The sequence below is a fragment of the Barbatula barbatula genome (assembly GCF_947034865.1).
Source record: "Barbatula barbatula genome assembly, chromosome: 16".
Taxonomy (NCBI): Eukaryota; Metazoa; Chordata; class Actinopteri; order Cypriniformes; family Nemacheilidae; genus Barbatula; species Barbatula barbatula.
Window position 1 is genome coordinate 13,256,510 of NC_136779.1, and position 21,916 is coordinate 13,278,425.

The 21,916-nt window shown below is 40.7% G+C and overlaps 1 protein-coding gene across 4 annotated transcripts; it reads right to left on the minus strand.

Moving 5' to 3' along the window:
* Positions 1-595: 595 nt before the first annotated feature.
* pank1b (pantothenate kinase 1b) lies at positions 596-13,096 on the minus strand. Of its 4 annotated transcripts, none has more exons than XM_079475917.1 (8): positions 12,565-13,096; positions 10,343-10,695; positions 7,768-8,021; positions 6,609-6,785; positions 6,397-6,520; positions 3,888-4,013; positions 3,462-3,553; positions 596-1,867 (listed from the first exon to the last, which is right to left on the minus strand). In XM_079475917.1, the coding sequence occupies exons 1-7, from the start codon at positions 12,833-12,835 to the stop codon at positions 3,494-3,496; spliced, it is 1,365 nt and encodes a 454-aa protein (XP_079332043.1). In that variant the 5' UTR covers positions 12,836-13,096; the 3' UTR covers positions 596-1,867; positions 3,462-3,493. The 4 variants fall into 4 exon arrangements, with proteins under 4 accessions (XP_079332043.1, XP_079332045.1, XP_079332042.1 ...); XM_079475919.1 differs by lacking the exon at positions 12,565-13,096 and adding an exon at positions 11,648-11,797; XM_079475916.1 differs by having other exon boundaries at positions 596-3,553.
* Positions 13,097-21,916: the final 8,820 nt, after the last annotated feature.

A 21,916-nucleotide genomic window follows, 5' to 3' on the forward strand; every position in this document is an offset into this window, starting at 1 on the left:
CTTTACTTTTAGAGCGGGCTGCTCACACAGTAAACAACTACAAACAAATTAGAGACCACTTCAAAATCATTTCCGTTTTCCTGAATGTACTTTATCAAAGTATGTGATTAGGTGTAATGATCTTTTTTGTTTCATTCTTACTAACAACTACTGACAACATTTCCACCAAACTCCAAATGAAAAAAATATATTTGCATTCATTACATAATAACAGACCTAAGTGCTGTTAAGTTACATTTTTAAATAACACAATACTAATATGTTGAGATGTCAAAATTGAGCTATTCATATTTACGGATTCTGCAACTACTTTACATTATGTGATGTACATTCTGGGACTTATTTTCGAAAACAAAAAGGTTTTATCTATAAAGTCAAATGGAATGCAAAAAGCTTTGTAGCTCAATATCTTAAAACTGATATAGGTAGAACCTTATAATTCCAAAGTGGTGATGTATTTAAGAACGTGTATTTTCATGTCTTTGCATTCTGGCCACCATAAGAAGCCACGGTTTACAACCATGTTCTGTAACTGCAATGTTTTCATTTGTCACTGTATTCCGTTTATGATGTGTTTTTTGAGTTTTCTTTATTTGTCAGGCACAAAATAAATGACAGTTCTCTGGTGTGTATTCATAATTCATCAATAACTGTTTTTCGTAATTCACACATTTATTAGATATGTACAAAATAGGCTTATTGACAAATTAAGTTGGCTTATTGACAAATTAAGTTAGCTTTTTACATGATATCAATGAAAACTGATATAAAATCTCTGTGGATTTCAGAGTCAATGATGCAAACGTTTTATCCCCTGGAGGCATAAACAAACAAGGGGCCCCTCAATATAAACATCAACTGCTTTATCAATAGAAATACAGGTATGACGTGCTGATACTGTTTGAGATACATATGTTTTGCTCTAACACTAGGTTCAATGCCTTTTTAGGAAGTAGATCACAACATAAAATAGAAGAAATCTGTCAGAAGACTGAGGTCATTAATGCAGATTATAAGAACAGGATATTCACATCTATTTATCTTAAATTATTAATAACGATTAAACTTAGCTCTTGAAAAGCTAATAGTTTAGCGTTTACAAATCAAAGCATGCTTTCTGAAAATGGCCATTGAAAATGTACAGTTTGAGACAAACATATTACGCCATTCACATTAACAAAGAGAAAGGTTATTACCGGTTGAGGACTGAACATGCGCTTACATACGGGCCAAGCATTAAGCATTAATTAAGCATTAAGATGCTGAACACAAACAGACCCTTATACAAAGGCATTTAGACTACATCAGAAGTCGTGATCATCACAATGACCTAAGAAAAAGACACATAAAAGTTGCATACATGCTTTTACATCGGCTCAGGTATAATACACATGCATTTGGTCTACAGGGGCATTTTCAATAAAAAAATAAAACCACCATTAAATATACTGTTAAGACGTATACAGGGACATCTGGATTGACCATTAGCAACAACAGAGGATACAGAGATAAAGCCTAGTTTTCATCAGTTAAAGGCACCCCGTAACACTTGGTAGTTACTTTAGTGGCTCAGAAAGATGCTGGGGTACCATTGTGCATAATCCAGACATCCAAAGTCAAAATGGCACCCCACTGCATAAGGCAAGTATAAGGACTAAGGACTGAGCAGAGGACGTACGACATGTATTAATAGAAACAAAAAAAAGAAGGAGGAATAAACAATAAAAGCATCAAGTGCATGTACAATTTGCATATCCTGCAAGTGGCATGGAGTCGGACAGAGGCAGTGTGCTTCACTTGCTGTTGCAGATGTTAAGAGCAGCTAGAAGACACTTTTTAAGTCAGCACTGGTCTGCTGTTGAGCTAGCTGGTGAATACATAATAGTTTAGGGACACACACAACATATGAAAACCTTTGACACATAACACATATAGAGCCTCGAGATATTGCATCTTGATATGATTCTACATGGAAAAATTACTTCCTCTATTTTGGAATTGCGTGAATTCACAATTATTGAAAAAAAAACCTTGAAGTTCAATAAATAAGCTTTAAAAAAAAGCTTACTAACCACGAAAACTGGAGAACTGCTTACATTAATTGTTGAATTTGAAGTTGAAAATAAGGAGTTTTTTACCGCATGATGACATGCAATTGCTGTCAAGCAGTGATTGAAAAGATTCATGATTTTCTTTTGGAAGTGCGTTTTCTGATTTGAGACAGACTGTAATCATCATACCTACTTTTTAGGGTAATTTATGATTCCAGCTTTAGAAGCACATGTTTAGGAATGGATTTAGCTCTGAACAACAATCTGGAGCTTTCACAGTCAGTCCCAACAAACATATTGGCACTGTCACCATATTTTAATCTCACAGCTTTCTACTATTAAATAAATGAAAAAACTCTAAACGTGACAAACATTTAAGGTAAACACAAGGCAAAAGATGATGTCATTAACCTGCAAATGTTGGAAGGATCAAGGCAATTGCAAGAAAAAGAGGTTAAATCATTGATAAAGGTTAGCCGTTTCAAATGAAACTTTAGACACAACTGCATAATGACATGAATATGATAAGTGATTCAATTATTGTGCAAATGTTAAATAAAAAACAAATATATATATATACTACAGTATATATACAAAGGGCAGGGAAAACCAGCGACACATTCAGATTGTAAAACCATCCCTCCATAAATCCAAATCTTATCATAATCATGTAGTGAACTAGGTCCCTGTCTGATTAACATATAAACTGTTTTCCAACTTTTCCAGTCAACATTTTGGTCCCAACATAATTGGGTTTCAGTTTAGATGCATTTGTTTAGGCTTCATTATTAAGAGAAGTTCAGAAGAGGTAAAAGTATCTTAGAAACTACAGCTACAAATGTAATCAACAATCAACTAATCATAAAAGGCCCAACAAAGATAAAATAGGTCTATGCAAATTTTTCCTATTATGAAAGTTTTAAAAAAACTCTTTCGACAACTGAAAAACTACTGAAATTCAGTTTGCATTCAGATTTTAAACTTATGCCTAATAATATCTAGTCAGTTGTTTACAGTCAGTTTGCAGAAAGTTATCTAACTTTGATATACTGTGATAAACATGATGACAAAATTAACAAAAGTTAATTTTCTTTTTCTACTGCAGACTGTACCGCAAATAGACACGAAATGCATCTTCATACCCTTTGCATTTGTTACAATTATTTGCATAAAGCTACCAAAGGAGGGAGGATATGAATTTGACAGTTAGATACCTATATCACCTTCCCCTCAAATCATCAGTCTTTGTTAAACTGATGTTGCTGGATTTATGATTGTGGTGAAGAGACATAGTTGACAAGATGTCACATCCTCTTGTTGTGAGCACAGACATGGCATGGGGATAAAAGCATGTTGATGATTTGAAGGGAAATTGGGTTACATTATTACATGGCTTTCCTAAAATCTTACAGAAGCTTCTGGTTTAAAGGTTCAGATGTGTCTCAGGAGTCGTCAGTCATCTTCAGTAGCTCTAGGAAGGCACCAACAGCGCCAAAATAACCCTGAAAGAAAACAGAATATCCACATGCTTAGTTGTTCCGGTGTGATAGCATTTGATTTTGATTGTTTTGCAATGAACAATACTGATGATTTACTTTACATTAACTTAAAATAGCCCCACCTTTTAAGTTATTTTCAAAACTGACACAAGAGGGAGCTAAAGCTTCAAATCATCAGCCAAGCCAGTATGGTATAAACTCAAAACATTTGTGTGCTTTAGCAATGTATAAGCATCATTTGACAACTGTCAACTTTCACAATCTGTCTCTAGTTTAAAGAATTATGAAAAAAATTACAAACATTACAAGACTGTAACAAAGTAAAATAAAAACTTACTTCATGTTCTAAGAAAAGGGCTTTCAGTTGTCCATCAGACCAGAAGTCCATGGCATACGCAAGCAGCTTAGTCGATACCGTGTTTATTCGAAGGAAATTTCCAACAAAAACCACTCTATCAATTTTCTAAACGACACAAAAAGACAAATAATACAATCAAAATAAGCATTTATATTGTAATGTAATTGAATGAATTCATATAAATAAGCCCCAAACATGAAATTGTTACCAAATTGTCTTTGTGTTGGCTACTCACTAGGGCTGCACGATTTGAGGAAAATGACAAATTGCGATTATAAATGTAAAAATTGCGATGGGCGATTGCGATACGATGAACTGGGTATAATGAGTCAGCTTGGTTGATATCAAGGAAAATGCACACACAGATAACTGAAAATGCTGAAATTGAATTTCTCAACTGAGATATACAGTTCAAACGAGCAACAAGAACTAGAATTGCACAAAGTTTTCAAATTAAAATAAAATGTTATAAAATGAAATAGCAGTAACATCTTTGCATTACTGAATTAAATTAACTTAATATATATATTCTCAACAGTACAGGTAAATTACACAAATAGAACATAAATACGGATGTACACATTTTTAGGAAAATAATCTCAACAAACGGACATTTAAGCAGATTGTAACATATACTAGTATGAACTCTTTTGAAAAAGAAACTGGATATATATGTGTGGTTCATTCTGTAAAACTTAAACCTGTAAAATCTTTGTTGTTACTTTAAATGGTTGTTACTCAACCAACTGGTTGAATCCTCTTTCTAAAACATTCTATTTAGTCAGTGGCGTTGCTAGGCACTTTTTAGGGGAGCTAAAGCCCCCCTAAAGTTCTAGCTTTTCCCCCCTAAAATATTGTAACTACAAGTCTGTACAAGTATTCGAGATCACTTTATAGTCCCCTTTAAAACTCGACATTAAAACGGCGGCAGGCTACGTTATTTAGCGCATTCTTCAGTTCATGGCAGCACAGAGTGGATTGAACGTCATAAGCAGAGTACAAGGTGACATCTGCATCTTTGCTATTATTTTTATATAAATAAATCTTACATAATATAATGCGGGAGCAATACAAGATCTTTCTCATCCACTGTAAAACATTTTGTCTGCGTTCACCCCTCGTCACACTGTTAACTAGTTGTTTACGTTACCTCTAGCAAAATAAAATCATGTCACACCAATGATGACATACTTTACAAAATAAGCATGATGATGTTGTTGCGCACAGATATGTGTCATTCATGATGATGTGCTGTTTTATTTTTCTGCACCTAGTTATTGAGAGCTGATGGTAGTTTGGAGAGCCCTGGAAAGAGGGCAGGCAGACAGAGTAACTGTAGTTCAGCCTGGTGCGGCTGCTGTGTTATTTATTGTTCTGAGTTCCGAAGACGAATATTTTTATTGTTAATTTAAAATATATTGTGGATGTAATACATGCAAAGGAGTGACAGCGCTCGTGCTAATCAGAATAAATGAATTATAAATGTTGCAGATCGATCGATTAATGAGATATTAATTTAAATAACTTGTCTTTAATCTGCATATTCTTTCTGAATTATTTATTTTAGTAATGTAAACAGTATGTGGTGCTAATAGAGTGGCTATGAACATTTACATTTGTTACATGAACAGTATTTTTTATTTATATATATCCTCATTAGAGACTAAGCCCCCCTAACATTGCTTAATACAGGGGCGATTCAGGGTTTTCACTTGATTTACAACTTTAGTTTTGCTAATTCTGCACTGTACCTCTCCCTACTCAGTGTCTCATATCCTGAAACAAAAATATCGCCGAATAACAGAGGTAGCATTTTTTCTGGGCACTAGTTCAGTGTCGGTCTGCTCTGCATCCATTTCTCTTGTTTCCACACTGTGCAAGCCCCGCAAGTCACGTGACCAAGCACACGCGCCACCGCCACAGAAGACGAATCGCATATAAGATTGTCATATATCTCTTAGAATGGATGTCTTGTCACGTCCACGAATGCACTTGTTTCTTTAATATAATAGCAATATTTTGCCGTCATGTAATCACATTACACCTGACATTGCGATATGATTAATCGTGAAGCACTACTACTCACTCAAAAAATACAGCGTGTACCTTAAATTTCTTTCTCTTGCTTAAATCAGCAAACTGTGGGCCACTGAAAACATACAGGCCAAACATACAGGCCTAATGTCAATGACTTGTGGGAACCCTGAACATACAGTACAATAAGCCAAGTGCAGGATAGCCCCTCACTTAGACTGAACTCAAGCCTGCATAATGAGAAACCGTGCGAGGTAGAGATTATTTAATTTGATGTAGAGTTAATCGCGTGCCGGTTCAGTGTGCTGTGATAGCCCTGTACAATGCTGCTTGATCTCCATGCCACAAGGCAACACTGTAAAGAAGCTCACAGCACACAGAGTTCATGGACATTTTTGGTTTTGACCAAATAAAATGTATGCAAGAATCACACATGAAGAAAAAGTTTTCAAACCTCATTCACTGCACACATGCGGGCAATGGAGCCGATGTTGTTAGTGATGGTGACAAGTGTGGCCCTGGCCAGGTCCTCTTTACTTATACTGTCACGTTTCTCCTTGCTCATCATATGACCAAAACTAATGGATTCAAATTAAAAGGAAAAATTATTTTCTTAATCAAAAACATGATCAGGTTTTTTACATTATACAAGCAATCTGTTTGTACCTTGATGCAACGGCAGAACCCTGAAGACCGAAGCGTTCGTAATCGCCACCATAAATGTCCTTCACCAGTTTGTCCACGTTTGTACTGTCACCTTTAGCTGCCATCTCCAAAGCCTCCTCAAACGTCTCACAGCCGGTCAGTAAGCAGCAGAGACCTAGAAATGTTCCTCCACCTAGACTGATGCACAGTAGATGGAAGAAATGTATGTCACTTCAGAAATGTTACATTGCTTCCAGGATCATCAGACATTTTTGTGATTTAACAATTTTAAGGGAAGAGTTCACACGAAATTGTTCTGTCATTATTTACTAAATGGAAGTTATAGTAATGTGTAGGATCTACGCCATAGGCAACGTAACGGTTTTCCTTTAAACTTGTGCACCATTGTCTGTGTTGACAGCCAATGACCACTAGGGGTCAGTGTCCAGGCGCGTGTTGCTTTAGTAACCAAGACAAAAGCCAAAGAAGAAGCAGCTCATTTGAGAAGCAATAGCAGTGATAGTGGAAAGTGGTTACTTTCGTTGCAGCTTGAAATGTTAGATAAAGAAAGAACAAATAATTTACTTCAATAATTCATTGGGAAATGTGTTTGAGTAAACATGAGCAAAGTTTTTTGACCTGAGGGAGGGGTTCAAACAGACCAATCACAGTGCTTGCAGTCCGCGTAGAGCTGACGCGTCCTTACATTTTTGGAGAGGTGCACGTCAGGCTATGCACGACTATAAATGACGCTTAACCCTCATGTTCAAACCTATATGCTTCTATTTTTTTAAAGGAAAGTAAAGAAGTATCTTGTTTTTGAGTTGTACATAATAAAATAACTAATGTTTTTGTAAACTATTCATTTAACGACTATAACAAGAATTAACAAGAACCTTTTTCTCCACCCAAATATAAAATGTTGTCATCAGTTGTTCACTCTCAAATAAATCACTGGTAACACAGTTACTGTAGTTTATTAAAATGTTATTAATTTATTCACTTTTTGGTTCGATTTTTAGCAATTTTGTTTTATGCTTTTTGTCATTTTTTTATTTATTAATAAAAAAAGAGAAACTTATAAAGGTTTGGAATGACATCAGGGTGAGTTAAATTATTTTTATTTTGGTTACACCTCTAATGTTAACCTGGGGCAATTGTGTGCAAAAAGCACAGTTACCTGGTGCCTGTGACCCGTTTGCAATCGTCCTTGGAATAGACGGCGAGGATGCTCACCCCTGACCCAATGTTAACCAGCAACATAGGAAAAGGATTTTCCAGGCTACATGGCCTCTTGAGACAGTTTTCAGGGTCAGAGGGATTCTGGAAAAAATAGCACTCAGGATGGCCGTTGAACCCAACCGAATCAACGTACAGCAGACCTTGAATAAGACAGTCCAGTTCATCTAGCTTCTGCAATTCCAAATCAGCCACCTGGGGAAGAAAGTAATCACACAATAATATATTTAAATGCCCACTGCAATGCCTTGGAACACATCATTTCAACTGAAAAATTAAGAGAGCGCGAGGCATATAAAGTGGCCCCTCCCCCTTTTCAAATAACCAATAGCGTTTAGTTGACAGCACAGTCGGCCTCAGTGTCACTGGAACAGTGATGTGAGTCTTGTAAATATGAGATCAGTAATACCAGTGATGTGTCATTTGAAGCTTATTATTTAGGTTGGTGAGTGACACTGGCATTTGTCTTCTCCTTTACTCAACAAGGCTGTGATGTCTGATCTCCTTCATCTCGCCTTAACATTGAATATTATATGCAGACTTGAAACGGGTCAGCTATGTTTTGTTTTCTCAGTGGATTTGAATCATATTTGATCACGTATATGATCAGCTCTGTACTATCGTGTCTCTTAACTTGCGCACACTCGCATGCAATTGCTCGAGTGACACTCACGCAAAATTAAGACTTTGATGTAAATGTTTACACTGTCTGGATCATTCCCATCTAACGTTCTAGTGCATTATGTGTCATTCACCATGTAGGACATAATAAATGTGCCTGATATGAGGGGGTGGGACTCTTTTGATTCTGATGGGGATTTGATTGGACAAAAACTTTGAGGAGAGGCTGAAGTGTACCGTGATGTCATGGAATTTCTAGATTTGTTTGAGCGCACATGCCAGACTGTCAGTTTTGAACGGTCATATCTCCTAAATGCGAATTTTATCAGCACTTAAAAGCAGTGTTCGCCTAATGGTAAGAGACTCGGACTTGTAACCCAAAAATTGCTGTTGCAAGCCTCAGTACCAATAGGGATTGTAGGTGGGGGGAGTAAATGATCAGCGCAACCCTCCACCTTCAATACCACGGCTGAGGTTGAGCAAAGCACTGATCCCCCAAATACTCCCCGGGCAACTGCTCTGGGTAGGTCACGGTGTGTGCACTTGGGCGGGTTAAATGCAGAGCATAAATTATGAGTATGGAACACCTTAATTGGCCACATCACTTTCTCTTTCTTCACTTTCATATTAGTTTATTGCCGTTCTTAAATGTCCTTACATTTTTTGGAGATGCAATATAACATACATAACTATACCTTCAGAGGTGTATAAAGAGCGTACACAATAAAGCCATATGTTTCGACTACCTTAGAATGACCGAGTTCGCAACATAGCCGCTCGAAATTACTGACTGGACCTTTAAGGCTCAATCATTTTTAATAAAAGGAAAAAAACATTCATTTTGTGAAATGAAACAGGAAAATTCGAAGTGTTTTACACAGTGTTGCAGTGATTATTATAAATGAGTTATCCGTGCACACCATTATAATTTTTTATTCATTTGCACTGGTAATCTTTAATCAAAAACATTAAGCTCTTCAGCCCCTATAAACAACAGCTCTTCATCATATGACGTCAGCAGCAAAAAGAGGTAGGACTATACTGACTGTCCAATGGCCAGGCATTTTAAGCTTTTTTTTTAGAAGCCGTTTCACTCGGATATACGTCACGATACAGAAAAGAAGTCAATTGCAACTTCTGTTTCATGGTGACTTTAAGAACACAGTTAGTCTAAGCCGTTAGACATTTATTGTACTGATAACAGGATACATGGTAGATAAACAGTTGTTATGTCAGCAATGCACTAGTCTTTAGTCTAGTAATGTTTAAAGGGGTCATATGGCACGAATGCATGTTTTTCTGTGTCTTAGGTGTGTTATAAGTTGCCCATGCATGCATTAGACACGTAAAATTGCGTGTTGGAACAAAAGATGCATTCTATCTAAAAGCAAATGCTCACCCAGACCTAACTGAAACGCCTTGTGTAACCACACCCCCACAAATCTACATTAGTTCGTGGTATGATTTGACAAAGACCGCCCAAATGTATACCCAAGTAAGGAGGGCGTAGCTGTCAGTATAATTCCTTTGGAACCGGATGTTACATTTCCGTCACACGCTTGAAGTATTCGACCAATCACTACGCACTGGTTAACTGGCCCATCATAGCACACCTCGCTTTTCAAAGCAATGAGCTTTATAAGAATTTCACGCATTTCAGAGAGGCGGGGCAAAGAGGAGATACAAACATGCACAGTATGTGAAAAATACAGCATTTTTTAACCTTATATCGTGTATACACATTGCATTAAATCTAATACAAATGATAATATTTGTTTTAGCCGTGTCATTTGACCCCTTCATAAACCAAAACAAAGTTATTTATCCTTTATTTTACAAGTGTCATTAATGTCATTTTCATTGAATTATCAATTGCACTGATATGTCTCAAATACCGTTCTGAAGCCTTCCTCATACTTGTATGCACCCCCACCCGTGGCACACAGGGTGGTGTGCAGGCTAGAGAAGTTCTTGTCTCGGCCCATCTGGATGAAGCGGTGCATGTCTTGCGTGGGGAAACGGATGAAGTGCAGGTTGCCTTTGCGCCCACACATGGTGAGGTTCTTCAGCTCCAGATGCACATCGCGGATCCCTGTGTTGCCATAGGCCACGTTGGAGGTCAGGTAGCGGCGGATGCTCTTCAGGCTCTCGACTTCCTCCTGTTCCTCCTCAGCTGTGATGTCCTTGGGCTCAAAGTAAACCAGCTTTACCAGGGTGCCTCCAATATCCATCCCGAACCATGGAAAGGCTGAAAAAACATTACTTTTAGAAACATAACCTTCATCTTTCATGTGTGTAAATGTCATTGACAAAATGCTAAGTTATGGGGAACACACAGCAGGTTTGGCAAATGTTATTCCTAAACGACTTATATAATCCAATATATATAAATTGACACCTGATATTCGGATTTTGGGATAAAAAGTAATGTTAATGAATACCGGACTGATTGCAAAAAACTGATAGAAAAAAAACAGTATTCCAGTCTATTCGGGAATGATGCTTTTTGTTGCTATGGTAACAGCAGCCTGGAGGTTCTGAGAAACTGGCTATTTTTAAAATAAAGGTTAGAAATCAGCTGTACATGCATAGCACCAATGTAACCTATAAATACAACTATTTAGTGTACAATAACAATGATACAACTCGATCAATCCCTTAACCTCAGTCTGTGCGTTGCGCATAATTATGAGATGGCTTGGCAGTGCCAAATAAAAATCACTTTCTCTGAAAATAAATGTGTTAAGCGTGTCTTTGCTTTGATCAGTGATGATAATGCAGCTGGCAGTGGCGCATGTAGGTAAAAGGTGCATTACTGCTTGTCATGAGGATCAGAGAGCAAAGTACTCCAAAGTCACCAAGAACAGAGTGACATTACGATAGATTGATATAAGAGTGAGGTCACAGCAGTTCAGTTATATAAATCACACCAAAAGGTTTTATTGCATTGCTTTAATAGTATTTGCATTTCAAAAATGATTATTGATGATCACATTTTTTATAAATGATCAACAAATAACTGGATTCCAAATAGAAATAAAAAAAGACACGTTGCAATGTGCCGCTCCTGTTTCTGCAAGCATCGTGTACAGTAAGTTTGTTAGTAAGGACAATAAAAAGTCCAACAATAAAACAGAAATGAGTTAGAGTTACTTAAATATTCAGTTTTTGTTAATGACAAGCATGGCAAAAGAAGTTACCTGATTTCTTTATTATTAACTTCATGCTTTCAGACAAAACAGTCAACGTCAGAATCTGAGCCACCCAGCGATCTAAGAAATGTTTATCAGTCACAATCCGACCTCACATAAAGAAATGTGTCACTTGAGTTGTGGGAATTGACTCAATATAAATTCGACAGGAGCTTATACAGCCTGCTCGTTCATACTGAACGAACTCCCTCCCCTTTATGTGGTTCACGGTGTGTATTGGTTAAACGCGTCTGTCTATCATATCTGGCGTGTTTTCGCCACGCCTCCTGGCTCTGATTTGGCCAATGAAATCCGAACAAGGAACAACACATTTATTTCACAACACTAAACAGCCTGGTCTTTCAAAACAAATAACCCTCTTATTACGAGGACATCTAAACGTTTATATTGACGTGATATGGCTGAACTTTTGTCTTTCACGAATGGGTGTCTTTTGATGATATTTCAGCAGAATGGTTGAATAAAATAAAATATAAAAAGATTAACATTTTGGGGCTACTTCCGGGACTTTAGTGACACACCAAAACTCCTCCTTTCGCTTAGGGGAAACATAAATAAAAAAACAAATGCGCAAAATAAAGATCCCTTGCATTAATATTTCTCCTTACGACAGAAAACAACAAGTTTTTTAATTTACAACGGATTAATATGCACGTTGTCCTAGAGGTTGTGACGACTATGGTAATGATGCGTAAAATCTAGGTGTCCTAAAACATGAATTACGTTAGTGTTGCTCAAGGTTTTTCGTCACACACGTCAACGACACTAAGAAAACAAAACACACTGAAATCTATCTAAAAATATATAAACCACTAGTCAAAAAACAGTTTTGCCCAATAGTGTGGTAACGCAATTGTCATTGCTATACAATTTAAGGCATCAATAAAACGATCAAAGCTACTTACGTGGCCGGTTCTTCTTTCCTGAATCCAAGCGTCTTCTGATCTTGCAGCGCTTTGCTGGCGAACCATTGTTGTGTAAATCCTGGTGAAGATGGTGGAAATTTTCAATACCATTATGGCCACCGCTCCTGCAACTACCGCAGAGACCACCACCGTTACAACCGCAAGAAACGCCGTCCCCGTTTTCGGACTGCGGGTTGTGAAATCCGTTCGCTACACCGTTTGTATAACGCGTCGTTCCATTTTGATCCGATGTTTCAGCATTTTCCATCATTTACCCAGCAGAACGCGCCGAAGACAGACAGATGAGTAAACGATCCGTTTCAATCTCGACGTTTCGAAGGCGCGCTGAAATGTACAGCGTTATTTTCAGAACTCTACATTAATGACGATGTTTTGTTAAGAGATGAAAACAAAGGACACGTCTCCAACATCTTATTCGAGGTCACTGTCGGTCATTTTCCGCTTCGCACGCTGTATGGCTGTTTCCGAGTCAAACAGCCGGTATATACGACGTCACCGATCAACATGCCTCCACTCCCTTTGCTGAAACGTCATATTTCAGAGCCGCCCACCAAAACACGCCATAAAATTTTAACTAATCACAGCAGGTTCTGTAAAATTGAAAGTTAAACCAAATCAAGTTTCGTTTGAATAGAGAATACCATCCTTTAAATTATTTTTATATGGAAACCAGGATTTTTTTCTCTTCTTCATCAGTAATGAGCAATATAATTTAAGAGGTTACATCGACGTCGATATGTTATGTCTGTTGTTTACTTAAATGTCATGCCTATTTTGCTCTGACAGTTAAAACTTGTAATAAATAAATAGTCTTAACTGGAGCTGAAAGGGTAAAAGTTGAAAAGGCCTACATTTGTTTTTCATCTTTCATGTAGGCTATGTTGCTTTCTATAAAGCGTCTGCTAAATGCCCAAATGTCAATGTTAGGCTCTATTCATGAATCTGTTTTAAAATGCAAAATATAGTAATATTAGTATAATATAAAAAAATGTGTATAAAATAAAAAGAAAGCATTTTTTGTTCGGCTATGATTGTTAAATACCTTTGATGATTTCTTTATTTTTATACTTAAAAAGAGTCTCATGCTTTCTATTACTGTTACACTACAATCTGTAATAATCATGTTGTAAAACAAGGTGTAAGATTTACATCAACACACTATGTTGACACACACTCCTAAGAATATCACTGTTTATGAGACAATCAAATAAAACTTTGAAAATTGTAAACCTTCCACAAACAGTTCTATGGCACACATTTAATGTAAATAAGCTGAAAAATATTATTATATTACATAGCATGCATAACAAAAAATATAAGTAGATGCAAAACACCTTAACACAACAGCCCTCTCAAGATATCTACTACATAGGCAAGTAAACCTTAAAATACTAGGTGTACTTGAAAAGTGTCATTTTCCAAATTTCTTAAATACTACACAGGCAATGTATTAAACCTTAAAGAGCCAGGTATACTTGAAAAGTGTCATTTTCCAAATTTCTTAAATACTACACAGGCAATAGTAATCTTTGAAAGCAGGCGTTTAGTGCTCTGTTTGCAGCAATTGTTGTAAGTTGTAGGATTGCTTTATTGCATTGATATAAATTATTTAAGACATTTTTACAAAATTGATCATTTAATATGCATGGTATTTATCATTTAAAACATATGATTTAAGAAAGTATAAAATACAAATAGCATCTCTCTAATGACAAACATAAGCAAATTAAGAATTTTGCTTCAGTTAACTACTTTTTCTTTTGACATGTGACATGATATAGAGAAATGAATGATGGAATTATTAAAAAATGCTGGGTTATTTTCAACCAAGCATTGGGTCAATTTAAACTTATTCTGGGTTGTTTCAACTGATAGATCGGAGTATAAACAAACATTTGTTTCTTATTTGTAATTTATAATTTTACGGTATTTAATTTATGTCATTTGTACATGATTCAATCTATTATTATCTCCATTATATATGTACAAACCCTTACTAAGCTTTGTGCATTTCATTTATCATATATTCATTTATCATGTATTCATTCATTCATTCATTTATTTGATCATTTAATTATTCACTTTTATTCGTATTGTTTGTTACATTTTGTCTTTATTTTTAATATTGTTTAACTTTATGTAGAGTGCTGTATTGTCTCTTATGCTGATATGAGACTCCAATGGTCTCCATCTCAAGGTTCATTATAACGTCACAAGACAATGTTTTGATACCGTAATCTTGCATGGTTTATAATACCTATTGAATCTGTTTCTAGTCAGACGAATTTGGACAGAGCTAGACTAAGCATTAAAGCACAACTGAGATAATTCAATAAACCATCTTTCATTTTATTCAACATCACTTTTTCTCCTGCCTGCTGTTCTTCCCTACATCTCTGTATCTACCTGATGGTTGATTTGAAGTATTAACTTGATATTTTCAGATTTAATAAGTTCCTGACTGTGAGAGATCTAGTGAAACTGGACTCTTATTTTGGATCTATAAGGACTGCAAGCCATATCCATAGTTTGAGCTATCTTATGGCACTGCGAGCAGGGTTGAATGACAGCTGAACAAGACTCGTGACAGACGTGAGGTACGAAGGGAAACCCTGCAGGTCTTCTCCTCATCAAGCTCCTGCGGCGCGTCTACAGCAGTGTGAGTTGGTTGTTTGTCATCTTCATACAAAGAATCTGATTCAAAAGTTGAACGGTACTGTGGTTGAAGACTTTGTGTGTAAGAGTATTGATTATAATCATTCACATGGGTATGGCAATGTCAGGTGAAAAAAACATGACAAGATGTCTGAAATTAAGGGGGATACAGAGATTAAGCTACATGAAATAGCTGGGGAATTGTTAGATAAATTATCTGAAGGTTTAAAAAATTAAAAAGTAGAGGCAGAAATAATTGAAAAATTCAAGATCAAAGCCTAATGCCATCAGGACAGTATGGCAAAAAATGTAGAGGATGATGAAAACATATTCAATGCAGGTTCGTTGGATTCTTGTTACTTTGTCTAAATGCAGGAAATGAAAATAGACAAAGACAAGCAGAGAGAAAGACTGGCTTGTGAAAGCTGAGGGACTACAACAAATTATTACTTTAAATCCCAGTTTGAAAACTGATACAAAGAGAAGGATGTTATGTCCGTAGAAATAACAACTCTACAGCACAGGTACAAGGAGTTTGAAGATCAGCTTCAACAGGTTAAAAAGTAGAAAGAAAAGCAAACCTATTAGTATATAAGCATATAAGTCCTGTGACCATGATTACTACACAGACATAGATTCTGATGAATTTCTGAGGGCAAAGGCAAAACTCAGATCCCTGGGGGTTGTTGTTAAAAAAGGCAAAAAAACAGACGTTTATCTCCAGAAAAGTATTGAAATGTGTAAATGGATCGTGGGTTCAAGGTCATGGTGACGTCCATTACAATGACGTTTCTGCTAATGCCAAATTAGTGTTTAAATGGTAAAAAGAATATGGAGAAGTGAGAAAAGCAGCATTAGCTCTACTGGAAGCTCTAAAAGTGGGGTTTCTCTGTCATTCAGTAATGGGTTCAGCATTGTCTCAGGGAATCTGTCAGCTAGAAGGAATTTGAAGGAAACTCTTGGTGATGTTTTGTGAGATGAGCGCATGGCTTAAGATGTTTTGCAGAAAAGCACAACAGCAAAAAGTCAACTGGAATGAGATTAGCAGATGCAAATAAAAAGATGATGAAAGTGGTGATTATTACACTGAGTGCACGTGTGGGACATTTTCAATGTTCTCAGGCCTACACTCTTAGGAAAATGTTTCTAAATAGTACCAAAAGGACTCTTCGGCTTGTAAAATTAGCAGAACTCTTTTGGGTGCTATATAGAACCATTTTATTATCAAAAGACAGGAGAGGCTTTATTTTGTTACTTTTATTATTTATTTATGATATTTATTTCGTAATTTTTTTTCTTTTCCTAGCATTTTAAGATGTTTTACAGTTTTAAAACAATAAATGTAAATGTGATTCAAACCAAATAATACTTTTATTTCCTACTGCTCAGAACATAAAACATATAATCAGTGGTGTGGTCTAGATTTTGTTGTGAGTATACTCTGATTTTCCCTCCTAGCACTCACCCATCCCAGTTCGACAATCCATGAGCACCACCACATTTACAAATCCATGGAGTATGCCTCTATATGTAATCAAGAACATTCTAAAAGATTTACTGCAAGCAAGATTTTAATAGCCAGTGACAGAGGGGGGGACTTTCTATGTTTTGTTAATCCCTGTCTCTTAGCAGTTAAGAGTTACATTTTGCCTTAGATGGTATATATATACCAGTAGCGGCGCCAGGATTTCGTTTGTTGGTGGGCTTCCAGAAAACTGGATGGGCCAGTTAAAATAAGCCCAAAAAACGGGTTCCCCTTTATCTCCTTTCAGCGCTTTGGACAGAGGACAGCGACTCAGTAGCCGACCTGTGTTGCTCTTGTTTCGCTGTCCTCAGCTCAGTGCTGAAGCGGACAGAGACGTACACCTTGGCAGTAAGCCTAACTTCATTTATCTCTTTTGAACGTTCAATACACAAAAAGACTGAAACGGAATTATATCTTTGGAGGGTCTGTTTCTCTCTCCATTTATTCACCCAGCACGGCGGGAAGGGAACTGTCCAAAATGATTGAACTGTTTCTTATGAATTCAGAATGACAGAAGAACTGTATCGACATGACAATCTGACACAGCTGCTAAACACAAACAGCAGGAAAACGATCAAAAATTATTTCTCCTGTATTATTTCTTCAGAATAATTAAGTGAATAGCATATCTAACCATATAGGATTAAACAAACAACTAAACAACATCATAACAATCCGAGATAGCTGATAAATAATAACACATGCACACAATTAAAAAAGTAGCGGCTAGTTTTTCTTCTTTTTTTTCTTCTCTTTTTCATTCATTGAGCTTGCTTGAAAAGCTTGCGCGCCAACGTCATTCATTTCATTGGATCACTAGCTGGTGACGATGCAGCCTGTGGGCGGGCTTAAGAGTCCACACCTGGTGACGATGCAGCCTGTGGGCGGGCTTAAGAGTCCACACGTGGGGTAGAAGGTTCTCTTAGCCGCTGAAAGCTTTCCTCGGCCTGGGTGAAAATGGGCGGGCCCAGGCCCACCCGGGCCCAATGGTAGCGCCGCGGCTGATATATACAACCCCTAAAGCAGAGGTTTTATCAGCTGGCAATTTTCAATGCATATTTGGCTCCATGTGAAAACCAGCTACAGTATAAAGTCTTTTACCTACTATTTCTACATAAACCCACCCTGCTAAAAAATAGAAACCACTACATAAATTCTAGTGGTTTCCATTAAAATATCATTATGAACCTTTTGATCTAGTACAAAAAAATGTAATGGCATTAATGGGTGTTCCATTGATTCCCATCTGCATCTATTGTGTTTTGGCCATGGTTCTATCAATTTTTCTGCAGGGCAACTAACAAAATAAAGAATATCCTGTGAAAGTATAATCTTTTGATTTTGTTTAATTTTGACTGACTAAGGCCATGCCAAAGACTTACAGTAAATCATATTGAAATAAAGAGTTAAAATCAAACTCTGATGCTCGTCACTAATAACTGGATTTTTAGACTAGTCTCCACGCACCAATATCATCTGTCTGCAGACAAGATGTGTCAGGAGTTGTGGAAGGAGAACCCAATTGCAGGCAGCAAAACACGGGGATGATGGGGTTAACAAAGATTTATTAATAACTAAAAACAAAAACCCACAAGGGGGTAAAACAAGACAAGATAACTAATAATTACAAACAGGACACGGACTAACTAACCTAGGAAAATAAAACACTAAAGACAAGACTAGACTGACTCACCAAACTACAATGAACAAGAACAAGATATTTGGCATTAACTAGACACAGCATATACGCACAAGGTACAAACTATAGGGTACAGTATACAATGAACGAGCACAGGACAATGAACACGAGGATGTTTTATAGGGGAAACAAACAGAGGATAATTGACAAGGGTCAGGTGCGGGTAATGACACACTCAGGGAAGGTTAACGAGGAAACGAGATGGCGGGAACAAAGACACGGACCAGAGAGAGAGCATAGAAAGCCGATAGCCAACATCTCTCTCTCACATAAAACACAAGGCTTTGTCATGAATCTGCCTCAAGACCAAGAATAGACATGACATGAAGGCAGATTCATGACAGAAGCCCCCCCTTTAATGAACACCTCCAGGTGTTCATCAAGGGGTAGACTAACAAGACAAGGCAGACTGGGAACACAAGACAAGGCAAAACATACTAAACAAGATCAAGGGCAGACACGAATACATTACAAAAGGGTTGGGATGAAATAATAAAAATAACAAACAAGGGAGGGGGGGAGGGGGAACAACAAAGTTCATGGGGGGAAGTCCAGTGGGACAAGGGGGAACAGTCCTAGTTCCCGGGGGCGCTCGAGAGCGTGGAGTCCCCGGGGACTTGATGGAAGAAGTCCTCGGGAGAACTGTTCTTGTTCCCGGCATAAGTGCCGGACTGGGTACCGGCTGGAAGGCCGGCTGAGCCACATGCTGGAAGGCCGGCTGGAAGGCCGGATGAGCCACCGGCTGGAAGACCGGCTGGAAGGCCGGCTGAGCCACCGGCTGGAAGGCCGGCAGGGCAGGACTTGGTGCAGGACTTGGCGCCGGCTGGAAGGCCGGATGAGCCACCGGCTGGAAGACCGGCTGGAAGGCCGGCTGAGCCACCGGCTGGAAGGCCGGCAGGGCAGGACTTGGTGCAGGACTTGGCGCCGGCTGGAAGGCCGGCTGAGCCACCGGCTGGAAGGCCGGCAGGGCAGGACTTGGTGCAGGACTTGGCGCCGGCTGGAAGGCCGGCTGAGCCACCGGCTGGAAGGCCGGCAGGGCAGGACTTGGTGCAGGACTTGGCGCCGGCTGGAAGGCCGGCTGAGCCACCGGCTGGAAGGCCGGCAGGGCAGGACTTGGTGCAGGACTTGGCGCCGGCTGGAAGGCCGGCTGAGCCACCGGCTGGAAGGCCGGCAGGGCAGGACTTGGTGCAGGACTTGGCGCCGGCTGGAAGGCCGGCTGAGCCACCGGCTGGAAGGCCGGCAGGGCAGGACTTGGTGCAGGACTTGGCGCCGGCTGGAAGGCCGGCTGAGCCACCGGCTGGAAGGCCGGCAGGGCAGGACTTGGTGCAGGACTTGGCGCCGGCTGGAAGGCCGGCTGAGCCACCGGCTGGAAGGCCGGCAGGGCAGGACTTGGTGCAGGACTTGGCGCCGGCTGGAAGGCCGGCTGAGCCACCGGCTGGAAGGCCGGCAGGGCAGGACTTGGTGCAGGACTTGGCGCCGGCTGGAAGGCCGGCTGAGCCACCGGCTGGAAGGCCGGCAGGGCAGGACTTGGTGCAGGACTTGGCGCCGGCTGGAAGGCCGGCTGAGCCACCGGCTGGAAGGCCGGCAGGGCAGGACTTGGTGCAGGACTTGGCGCCGGCTGGAAGGCCGGCTGAGCCACCGGCTGGAAGGCCGGCAGGGCAGGACTTGGTGCAGGACTTGGCGCCGGCTGGAAGGCCGGCTGAGCCACCGGCTGGAAGGCCGGCAGGGCAGGACTTGGTGCAGGACTTGGCGCCGGCTGGAAGGCCGGCTGAGCCACCGGCTGGAAGGCCGGCAGGGCAGGACTTGGTGCAGGACTTGGCGCCGGCTGGAAGGCCGGCTGAGCCACCGGCTGGAAGGCCGGCAGGGCAGGACTTGGTGCAGGACTTGGCGCCGGCTGGAAGGCCGGCTGAGCCACCGGCTGGAAGGCCGGCAGGGCAGGACTTGGTGCAGGACTTGGCGCCGGCTGGAAGGCCGGCTGAGCCACCGGCTGGAAGGCCGGCAGGGCAGGACTTGGTGCAGGACTTGGCGCCGGCTGGAAGGCCGGCTGAGCCACCGGCTGGAAGGCCGGCAGGGCAGGACTTGGTGCAGGACTTGGCGCCGGCTGGAAGGCCGGCTGAGCCACCGGCTGGAAGGCCGGCAGGGCAGGACTTGGTGCAGGACTTGGCGCCGGCTGGAAGGCCGGCAGGGCAGGACTTGGTGCAGGACTTGGCGCCGGCTGGAAGGCCGGCAGGGCAGGACTTGAAACTGGGGTGGGCGGACTTGGGACCACCGGACTTGGGACCACCGGACTTGGGACCACCGGACTTGGGACCACCGGACTTGGGACCACCGGACTTGGGACCACCGGACTTGGGACCACCGGACTTGGGACCACCGGACTTGGGACCACCGGACTTGGGACCACCGGACTTGGGACCACCGGACTTGGGACCACCGGACTTGGGACCACCGGACTTGGGACCACCGGACTTGGGACCACCGGACTTGGGACCACCGGACTTGACGGGACCACCGGACTTGACGGGACCACCGGACTTGACGGGACCACCGGACTTGACGGGACTTGACGGGACATCAGGAGGCCCGCTGGACGGGGCCCTCCTGCCCGTATGACGCCCCCCCAAAAAATATTTGGGCTGAGTCCCGGTGTTCTCCTCCGGCTGGAAGTTCGGGCTGGAGATTACACCCCTCCTCGGCTTCTTCTTCTTCTTCGACCGGCTCACGGTGGGTGTAGCCGGTTGCGGAGAAGCGGTGGGGAGCATGACTAGCTCCGTGCTGGAAGAGTCGAAGGGTGCAGAGGGTGAGGAGAGGCCCACAGCCCCGAGTCGCAGGGTACGGCCCTCGGGGATGGCGGCCAGCGGGGGGGAAAACTGGGCTGGACTGAGACCCTGGGCTCCGGCCGGTTCATGGCATACCTGATAAGGTCAGTGAAGCCCAGCGGTCTCAGCATTCGCATCTCCCACCCCGCTAGAGGTTGGTTGAGGCCGCCATTGAACAGGACCATCTGTTCCTGCTCACTGTGGACCATCTCCCCTGCCACCTCAAAAAAGCGGTCCGCAAACTCCAACACATCTGAGTGGCCCTGGCGTAGACGGAGTAGGCGATGAGCCTGGGTCGCTCGCCTTGCCCCCATCTTGCCTGCTGGGTTCTGTTGTGGCTCGTTCATTCTGTCAGGAGTTGTGGAAGGAGAACCCAATTGCAGGCAGCAAAACACGGGGATGATGGGGTTAACAAAGATTTATTAATAACTAAAAACAAAAACCCACATGGGGGTAAAACAAGACAAGATAACTAATAATTACAAACAGGACACGGACTAACTAACCTAGGAAAATAAAACACTAAGGACAAGACAAGACTGACTCACCAAACTACAATGAACAAGAACAAGATATTTGGCATTAACTAGACACAGCATATACGCACAAGGTACAAACTATAGGGTACAGTAT

What these genes read in the sequence shown, in the direction of transcription:
- pank1b (XM_079475917.1), bottom strand. Translation starts at nt 12,835, where the DNA reads ATGATGGAAAATGCTGAAACATCGGATCAAAATGGAACGACGCGTTAT. An exon ending in AGGAAAGAAGAACCGGCCAC is followed by an intron (nt 10,696 to 12,564) that starts GTAAGTAGCTTT and finishes ATGTTTTTTCAG; the next exon opens with CCTTTCCATGGTTCGGGATG. An exon ending in GGTTCTGCCGTTGCATCAAG is followed by an intron (nt 6,521 to 6,608) that starts GTACAAACAGAT and finishes TGAATCCATTAG; the next exon opens with TTTTGGTCATATGATGAGCA.